This window comes from Pundamilia nyererei, unplaced genomic scaffold (assembly GCF_000239375.1).
Source record: "Pundamilia nyererei isolate P.nyererei 1_Seehausen unplaced genomic scaffold, PunNye1.0 scaffold00139, whole genome shotgun sequence".
In the NCBI taxonomy this organism is placed as follows: Eukaryota; Metazoa; Chordata; class Actinopteri; order Cichliformes; family Cichlidae; genus Pundamilia; species Pundamilia nyererei.
Window position 1 is genome coordinate 347,606 of NW_005187540.1, and position 9,674 is coordinate 357,279.

Below are 9,674 nucleotides of genomic sequence, written 5' to 3' on the forward strand. Positions count from 1 at the left end.
GTGAGAGAGAGAGAGAGTGTGAGAGAGAGAGAGAGTGAGAGAGAGAGAGTGTGAGAGTGCGAGAGTGAGAGAGAGAGAGTGTCTGCCGTCTGATTGGTCGGGAGAGTGAATAAACTTTATCATCAAATAAATGTGAGTTGAGCCGTTTCCATGGTAACCACACAGAGACATTTGACCGTTTCCTGTGTTTTTATTTTAGCGTTTAATTGTTATGTAAGCGTCTTTGTTTCTGTTCATTTCCACAGTCATCTAACAATATTAATTTAAATGTTTTCTGTCTTTGAAATCAGATTTCTGTGTTGATCTTTTTCCTCGAATGTTTTTCTTTGTTTACAGAATTTTTTATTGATTGTTTTTGTTGATTTTGTTGTTCTGATTGAAGTTCAGGAAGTGTCTGTTTGCCGTTTCCTCCCAGCTGCACAGATTTGATCAGAACGTTCTCCCTCACAGCGAAAATTGCAGAACCGGAACCGGGACCAGTCTAAGGTCCCGGTCCCGGCCCGATTTTGCGGGTTTTGTAGTGAAGTCTGTGAACTCACCATGTCTGCTGCTTCACTTCCTGCTTCAGAGAAAAGTTAAGAAACCTTCAGTGGGTCTCAGGTAGATCCAGGTGAGCTGGGCCCGGTCCTGGGTCAGGTAAGTCCGGATCAGACCTACTCGGTCCGGCTCAGCTCGCTTCACTGCGGTTCTGCTGTTTTAATCAGCATATTACTCTCGTATCTTTTTTCTCCCTTCAGTCTTCAGCGTCTCAACTCTCTGCAGGTGTGGGCAGGTAGGCTCCGCCTCTGGAATTCTGGGTAATGCAGTCTGAAGACAGAGCCGCGGGGCTTCGCTGCCCCTAGAGACCAGAAGGAGAACTGCACAGCGACCAGTGTTATTCGTGTTTTGTGTTTTTTAAGGTGACTAACGTGTGACCATGTGCGGCAGCGGTGAGCCTCATAGCAGGAGGGTCTTGGGTTCAAACCTGCTCCAGGTCTCCAAACACTGAGGGAAGGAGCTTCAGCGTTTCCTTTAGCGGAGGAGACACTGGAGCATCCTTTACGAAAGCGGAGGAGAAAACACGTCCCATAATTCATAGCGACCCACGAATAAATGGAATAAAAACTACTTCCTGTTGCTGCGTGAAGAACGCTGTGTGAGCTCAAGATTATGATCTATATGATCTGATCAAAGGGTGTTTATGGCTCTGTGTAAGCTGGGATCAGCGAGGACGGAGGATTTTACTGCACTCACTGAAATCCTCCTCTGGATCCCTGCAGGGAAACAGAGGGAAAGAAGCTGGATTCTCTTTACTCGCCTTGTTTAATAAACAGGGCGCGTTATTGTAATGTTGTTGATCTAACCACGTGCTGTGGTTTATAAGAGACACGCAGCCACGTCTGCCGTCATGACCTCGATCAAACAGCGGGGTTAGCGCACGCGGCGGCCATGTTTTGTAGTTCATTTTCTGCACATTGTAGTTTCATCATGGCGTCACATGGTTACACTGGAGACGAGCTTCAGGTCGTTCACGTCTCAGTGCAGGGGTCTCCTTCTTCCTTCAATCAAAAGTCATCGCGGTGAAGGAAAAGAGGAGGTACAAACTGGTGACCTGTCTAGGTGTTAGCCCCGCCCCTCTCCCTGTGCTTTGTGATGTCATTTTTAAATTAAATTAATGCCTATTGAACCTATTTTAATGTTTTTATTTGAGGAGGCTGTTTTTATGAATGGAGCCGCTTTCAGAACGTCCTGAATGAGCTTCGTCAACGCCGAAGGATAAACGCAGACTCCGTGAAGCTGATTTGATTTTAAATCGACACGACAGGACGGAGCGAATCTGTGATAGATTGATCAGGTCTGCTGTGTTGGACCGGATGAAGGTTCCTGTCACAGAAAAGCTGCGATCGGGGAGCAGCAACGATCGCTGATCCGACTGCAGTGATTGAAAGTGATGATGCCCTAAATGTAATCAGATTACAGATGGAGACTACCGATCTGAGCTGATAATCAATCACTGAGTCAGTCAGCTGTTTCAGGTGCAGCAGGAGGGGAGGAGTCAGAGAACACCTGGTAGTCAGCAGGAGTTCAGAATCTGTTACCACGGCAACTCAGACTCAGAGTTGAAGTGGATCAAAAAAGATTAAATCCCGAGTGTGTGTGTCTGTGTGTGCGTGCGTGCAGTTTTCACCGACCTGAGCTCTGACTGAACACTGCTGCACATCCTGTGTGAATGTGGAACGCTACAAAACACTTTACACTCACAGTCCAAGTGTTCGTTCTCTCACACACACACAGATTGATCACTAATTATTAATCAAAGATTTCTGCAGTTGCTCTACAGTCAGAATAATCAACCACTGATCGTTACGGACTCTTAAAGACCAAAACTGAAGTTTAAATCAAGTCAGACCTCAGACCCATCAGGTCGACTCTGAGCTCGAGAACCTGCTGGGGGTGGATGAAGTTGTGTAGATTCCCACAGGAACACCAGCTGAGGTCACGCATCAAACCTGTGGATTCTGTTGAATAAACGTTCTCCACCTTTGTGTACGAGTCAGAAAAATAAAACACCTTCAAAGAAAATCTGAAACTTTTATTTCTAAAATCCAGACAACTTCCTGCTTTGATCTGAAAATCTCTCTCTGTAGCAGCTGATGTAGGAGGAAATATGACAGGATGATGTCAGCTCACTGTGTGCAGAAACAAAGTAAAGGAAACCATGTGATCAGATCAGAGGAGGCGGAGCTAAAGGTGAACAGCGACTGGTTTTAATTGGCTCAAAGAAACTCCGTCGCAGGTAAAACAGGAAACGGCGCCACTCTGCTCACAGTTCACAGGTCACAACTAAAAGTGGGCTGCTCTCTCATTGGCTCAGAGTCCCGGGAGCAACCAATCAGTCCACATATGGAAGAGAAAAAAAAAACGAAAACCGAAGAGGACAAACATAACGAGACAAAGAGGAAGCTGAACTCCTGGAGAAGACGAGACAACAAAAAGAACCTGGAATAAAATAAAGGAGGGGGGCGGAGCCGTAAGAGCTCCTCAGTCTGTGCAGCGGTCACATGATGCCGTTGGTGAGGTACTGGAAGCCGTCGTAAAGTTTGGTGGTGAGCGACCTCATGGAGCCGTCCACCAGCTGATCGATGAGCAGCTGCAGCTGCTCCTCCGTCAGGCTCATGTGGAAGCGCTCCTTCAGGGCGCGCATGGTGCTCGAGCCGTGGAAGCAGGGCAGCTGGGAGCCTGGGGGCACAGAGGGCGGAGTTAGTGCTGCGGGGCAGGGAACCGCCACCAGGAGGAGCTGTGGCAACTCACCTTGCTGCATGATCTCCACAATCTGCAGCACGCGCTCCATGTGCTTCCTGGCTGCGATCAGGCCCTGGAGCATCAGCATCTTGTAGTAGTTAAACATGTCGCCATCAGGCCCGCCCATCACCTGACAGACGAGGCTCGGGGTTAAAAACAACCTGACATATCACACCAAGGGCTCAAACCTCCCACTGAAGCCTCCCTCAGCCCTCCTCCTCTAACAGGAAGCCCCGCCCCCTGGCTGTACTCACGTCCACAAACTCCGCGGTTAGCTTGAAGGCGGACGTCTCAAAGCCGAGGTTTCTGGGCGAGCTGGACAGGATGAAGCCGAAGTCGATGTGGATGATGTGGCCTTCGGCGTCCAGCAGGATGTTCCCGTTGTGCCTGTGAGAAGGGAGGAGCACATTTAGCGCGGCGCTTGGACAGCGTACACAGGCGCGAAGATGTCACAGACTCACCTGTCTTTGACCTGCAGCAGGTAGCAGATGAGGCTGTAGCCGGCGCAGCTCTGCACGAAGTTCCTCTGCGCCGTGAGAAAGGCCTCGGTGGTGGGCGCGCCGTGCTCCTGCAGGAAGTAGTCGAGCAGCGACAGCTGACTCTGCTTCTTCACCTGGTGCAGCGACACGGCGTTCACCACGGGCTCGATCATGCCGCTGTCCGCCGACAGCACCAGGATCTTATACGGCTTGATCCACAGCGGCATGCGCTCCTGCTCCCAGATCGACTGCACGCACCGTCCGCGGCACCGTCACATGACACAGAGAGGAGATGATGAGAAGAAGAAGGGCGGAGGGACAGGTGTGAGGTCGTGTGATGAGGTGGTGTTACCTGCAGCTGCCGCAGCACCTGGAAAGCGAGCAGCTCCTGCCGCAGGTCGTCTCCACACTTTACAATGACAGACAGGAGCCTCCAGGTGGGCAGGTGTCCGTACGGAGAGCCCTCCCTGATCCTCCTGTAGGAGACGCACGGGGAGTCATCGTCACCAACGCCATCTCCAGAGCACACTGCACGTGCTCAGTAAACCTTAGGACGCACCCACCTGACTTTCTCCTCCCACGGCTCCTTCAACGCCACCGCCGACGGGTCCTCAGGGTCCCGTTTGAAGGTGGTGGGGGCCTGGGCGAGCTGCTCTGAGAGACGCCGCCTGAAACACACAGCATCATTCCTGCAGCTGTACTAACTCGGTGCGCTGCGTCTGAGTCAGGTAAACTGAGGGAAACATATTTCTGTACGTATGAGTACCGTGTGTACTCTGACCTGATGTCTCCGGCGGCGATGAACACGGGCTCTTTGCTCTCCAGGCTGGTGATGCTGTCCACCGAGAACTGGCTGATGTTATCACAGCTGTTGGTGTGAGTCTCCGGGAGCTGCAGGGGGAGGAGCATGAAGAGTGGGTGTGTGGGTGGGGGGGGACAGAAGGAGGAGTGGTCAGTGTCTCCACGAGGAAACTGCTCTGCAGACTGAGCTGCTAACCTTCGAGTTCTGGGATCAACAACAACAATCTTTATTTATAGAGCACATTTAAAAGCCAAAGTGCTTTACATAAAAGAATAAAACAATAAAACAATTAACATTATAACATCAGAGTCATATAAGTGTGGAATTATGTTCACAGGTAAAAACCACTAATAAGAGTAAACTATAGCACATAGCTATAGCAAAGTAAAGCTGTACCATCAAACACAGTGATAGAGAACATAGACAACGCAAGACAAACAGAAAAATTAATAGAATAACTCACTGCAAACAAGGCCAGGATTTAACTGGTAGAAAAAGCAAGTTCAAACAGATATGTTTTAAGCCGTGATTTAAAAGATTGAATGGAATCAGACGCCCGGATGCCAATCGGGAGATTGTTCCACAGCTCAGGTGCAGCTAGAACAAACGCTCGATCACCTCTAGACTTCAAACGAGATCTGGGCTGAACCAACAATAACTGTGAGGATGATCTTAAAGCCCTCGCAGGAGCATATGAGTTTAAGAGTTCCCTTAAGATAGCTTGGTCCTGTGTTATTAGTAATTTTAAAAGTAAGCAACAGAATTTTAAATTGAATACGAAATTTCACAGGCAACCAGTGCAGATCAGCAAGGACGGGAGTGATGTGAGCAAACTTCTTAGTTTTAGTTAGAATGCGTGCAGCGGCATTCTGGACTGTCTGTAATCTATGTAGAAGGGTAGAGTGGAGACCAAAATAAAGTGAATTACAATAATCTAGCCTTGACGTTACAAAGGCATGGATGAGCTTTTCCAGATCATTGTGCGGGATGTAGTGTTTGGCCTTAGAAATAAGGCGAAGTTGGTAAAAACTGGATCTGACGACAGCAGACACTTGTTTATCAAGTTTAAATGAGCTGTCAAGTAGCACACCCAGATTCCTAACAGTGTCAGAGAAAAAGCTGCGGCTGAACAAGACGACGGCGAGAGCTTCCGCATGCCGCCCCAGAAAGGTGACGGCCATCTTTATTACCGTTGTGTGTGGCGTGCAGCAGCGTGCTCTGACTCGTGTTTTTCACTGATCATTAATGAAGCTGTGACATGACAGCGTCTGAGGTCAAAGGTCAAATAACAGGTAACGGTGCCATCACACAGACCTCACCTCCGTCTGCGTCGCAGCATGTTCTGGAACCACCTGACTACCGGGCTATGACATCACATGCTCACCTCCACCTGCAGCTCTCCGATGTCGTCCACGGACCACGCCTCGTCGTCGTTGTCATAGTTTGGAACGACCGAGAAGCTGCCGGCTCGCTGTTCCGGCGTCATGCCGCAGTCTGGCAGGTTCTCCACAGAACGCGTGCTCCTGATCCGGTTCTCTGGGATCCGAATGGGAACGCTGGACGTCTCAAAGTTCTCACACTCCAGAACCTCCACATAGATCAGGTACGGCGCCTGAGGGGAGGATATAGGTCACATGACTGATGAGGTCACGGGTAACAGGACGTTATCTGACAGGCGTTTCACCTGGGCTGCCGCCGGCGGTCAGCCTTCCGCGGGCGGCGCTGTGAACTCTCACCTTGTCTTTAGAGTTGAGCACCACGGCCTGAGTGTGCGGCACTCGCACCACGTGGTGGTCGAAGGCGGAGGTCGGCAGCCATACGCGGGCCGGCAGCTTGTGGTTGAGCAGCGACAGCTCGGAGATCAAACGCTGCGTCTTCTGCTCTTTGGTGGGCAGCGTGGCGAGACGCTTCCCGATGCCCATCAGAGACTTGATGAACTCCCTCTGAGGGGCCAGGCGCACCGGCTGCAGGCGAGACACACACAGTCAGAGGGCGAGGGGGAGGGGCTTACGGCTCTGCCTGTCACAGCAGACCAACTCAGAGCGAGAGAGAGAGAGAGGTGAAGGTTTGATGTTTGTGTGTCAGGTTCAGATAAAGCGAGCGAGCTCAAACATGAAGGCCGAGGTCACAATCACCTGACCCCGCCTCAAGTGTTCAGTATGCTCGCTGAAGTGAACAGTCTCGGATTTTTAGGGCACTTTTGTTTTAACGGAGACACAAAATTGACCAACAAAACCCAGAAAAACACAAAAGTTACAAACTGATCCTTATAACCAGCCCGCCTCCCACAGATCACAGTGGGTCACATGATCGCAGCCTGAAGGGGACACGAGACCATCGGTGGGAGGAGCCTGTCGATGATCTGAAGGCAGCTGAAAGCTTCTAAACCCAAACCCAAAGAGCATGACCCAGTAAAGACCGACCCCACCGTCAGGCACGGCGGGGGAAACTCTGAGCCGACAGATGGGACCACACACGGGAAAACCTGAGCACGGCTGAAGAAAGGTCCTAAAACAAAGCAGGGGCTAAGAAAGAAGCACATCAGGGTCACGCGGAGTCCGAGCTGCCGACCTCCGCCCTGCAGGAACTCTGTAGAGGGAGCTGAAGCTCCTACAGAGTTCCTGCAGAGAGGAGCCCAGAATCCTCCGGAGATATGAGCCAGCTGACCAAGGCGTTCTCCACCGAGGACGGATGCGTGCTTTTACGTTCTGTCTCTCCGTTAACATCAAAGTTTCACAAAAGTCTCAGACTGTTCACATCTGTGAGCAAACCTTTTCTGTATCCGAGTATCAGTGTATCCGAGTACTGGCAGTGAGTGGAGACAAACCTGACACACAAACGATGGAATCACGAGGACGATCAGATCCCGATTGGAGTACAGCCCGAGTCCGCAGACGTGACGCTCACGTGTCATTGCTTGAGCACACGTCTGTGACTGAACCAGAACCAGAATAGGAGCCCACACACTTCATTTCCCACAATGCACCTGGAGCTCAGAACAGGAAGCAGCTGAACTTACGGGACAGGAATCGAACTCCAGACTGTCGGAGCTGGAGCTGCAGTCCTGAGGGTCAGAGGACGGGAGGTCAGAGTCATGTACAGGTGTGCTCGCTCTAAGCTCACCTGTCCTGGAGGTTTAACCTTCAGCGGCCTGATGCGTTCAGAAATCGGCGCTGCCTGGGCCCGTGACGAGCCTTTATCACTTTACACGCACGAGCTACAACCTGAGCTCAGCTGGTGTTAAACGCCTGTGGCTGCCTCACCGTTACAGTAAAAGTGGGCGGAGACAGCATCAGTACCGCCGCTGGTGTCTAACAGACAGTGAGTCGCCCTGGTGCGTCACCTCATCTCTTAAACTGAATGTTCACCATGTGCAGACACACTGCAGGCTGCCATGTTTCCACGGAGTAACCTCCCTCATCATCCTTGTCATCACAAAGCACTGCGAGGCGTCTGTGGTTCTGTTATATAAATAAAGCTGAATTGAACTGATCGGATGTTTGTTTGTTTGGATGATTCCAGATGTTTCACATCGATTGGCTCCAGGTCCTCGGCCACATGGAGTCCCGGTCTCTAATCTGCTCATTGATTGGCCAGTGATGGAGTGCTTCCTGTTTGTTGAAACCTCCTAGGACCTGGGTCCACATCTGTGGACATTTTGGGTTGTCTAGACCACAATGCTACATTTTGCTCTCGGAGGGTAAAAAGATCATTCTTTGTTTCTACATTTGTCGGGTCCCAATCAGCTCAAATAGCAAAGAGGGATTAAAAATGCACGCCATGAGAGACTTTGGGTCATAGGAGGTTAAAAGCTGAAATTTGTTTGAACAAATGAATTCTGACCTGCAGATACCTCCCACAGGGCACGATCACCTGACTCGTTTCACTTCAAAACCTGATCAAAAACCCGGTAAAAGCCGGTTGATAGATAAAGAACCACCAGCTGCGGCGAGTGATCGGCAGCCAGGGTGTTCTGGGAAAACTCCCTTGGTGGGTTAACTGCACCCTCCAAGGGCGGGCTGTTACCTCGTCTTGGCTGGTTTCCACCTTCGGATTGCTCGCCGTCCTCTTCAGGTTGCTGCTCAGGCTGATGCTGACCGTGGCGTCCGACTTGGAGCGTTGATGCGTCCTCTTTGTGGGCGATAGGCTGTGATCTCCTCCCAGGGACCCGGGGCTGACGGTGGTGGGCGCCGCGGGACAGAACGGCGTCAGGGCGAGGGGGTCCCTGCGGACCCGCGGCCCGGCGGGCTTCAGTTCGTCGGACAGGATGAGCTTCCTCAGCTTGGTTCCCCGGGAGTGGCGCTGTGTGGAAATGTGCATGTCGGACGAGTAAGCGCCGAGCAACCAGGCGCACTGCAGGCTGAAGGAGATGCTCTGCCTGCAACGATGCACCTGCAGGACACAGGAAGCAGTCAGCTGATCGACCTTTAACCCCTGCTCTGATTGCGTGTTCAGACAAAACGGCAAGTTTCACCTCGGAGTTCAGATTTAAAGATTTACTTTTCTGGTCTGTCTGCCTAGAGCGAATCACACGGCAGCACTCGGCACCACCTCTGTTTCTGACTACAGGTGATCAGCTGTAACGATTGGGTAGCACTTTAACAATTTCCTGCCTTCATGGACATGGTCCCGCCTCCTTCCACGGGTGAAATGCCATGTTTGGTCTGAACACGCTGCGTGGTTTCCTCCATGCAGGAATACAGAATCTATCGACAGCATTGATAACGTGAGTGATCAGTAACGTGAGGTACAGGTGCCGTTCAGGTTCTGGTCCACAGTCAGAGCGTCACCTGGCCATCGGCGCAGAGGCTGAACGCCTCCATGCTGTGGGGCGCCTCAGGTCTACGAGAACTGACACGAAAACAAGTCATCTCACGTAACCCTAATGTACAGTAATCTAAGGTACAGTAATCTAAGGTACAGTAATCTAAGGTACAGTAATCTAATGTACGGTAATCTAAGGTACAGTAATCTAATGTACAGTAATCTGATGTACGGTAATCTAATGTACGGTAATCTAAAGTACGGTAATCTAAGGTACGGTAATCTAATGTACAGTAATCAAATGTACGGTAATCTAATGTACGGTAATCTAATGTACGGTAATCTAA

General features: G+C 50.8%; 2 protein-coding genes across 3 annotated transcripts in view; both read right to left on the minus strand.

The window, feature by feature from the left end:
• The window catches only part of myo1eb (myosin IEb), a 17,994-nt gene extending 16,740 nt beyond the window's left edge, over positions 1 to 1,254 (minus strand). The window contains exon 1 of the mRNA XM_005744094.2: positions 540 to 1,254. Coding sequence (XP_005744151.1) covers positions 540 to 542 — 3 coding nt within the window. The 5' untranslated portion in view covers positions 543 to 1,254. The remainder of the gene's footprint in view (positions 1 to 539) is intronic.
• Positions 1,255 to 2,725: 1,471 nt separating this feature from the next.
• pi4kb (phosphatidylinositol 4-kinase, catalytic, beta) overlaps positions 2,726 to 9,674 on the minus strand; it is a 10,575-nt gene continuing 3,626 nt past the window's right edge. Inside the window, exons 3-13 of one of the 2 annotated variants that reach the window (XM_005744095.1) lie at positions 8,590 to 8,955; positions 7,583 to 7,627; positions 6,300 to 6,527; positions 5,948 to 6,175; positions 4,543 to 4,652; positions 4,325 to 4,429; positions 4,114 to 4,237; positions 3,744 to 4,009; positions 3,537 to 3,669; positions 3,292 to 3,412; positions 2,726 to 3,219 (exon numbers count right to left, since the gene is read on the minus strand). In XM_005744095.1, the coding sequence (XP_005744152.1) occupies positions 3,038 to 3,219; positions 3,292 to 3,412; positions 3,537 to 3,669; positions 3,744 to 4,009; positions 4,114 to 4,237; positions 4,325 to 4,429; positions 4,543 to 4,652; positions 5,948 to 6,175; positions 6,300 to 6,527; positions 7,583 to 7,627; positions 8,590 to 8,955 (1,908 nt within the window). In that variant the 3' untranslated portion in view covers positions 2,726 to 3,037. The remainder of the gene's footprint in view (positions 3,220 to 3,291; positions 3,413 to 3,536; positions 3,670 to 3,743; positions 4,010 to 4,113; positions 4,238 to 4,324; positions 4,430 to 4,542; positions 4,653 to 5,947; positions 6,176 to 6,299; positions 6,528 to 7,582; positions 7,628 to 8,589; positions 8,956 to 9,674) is intronic. The other variant, XM_005744096.1, reaches the window with a different exon arrangement.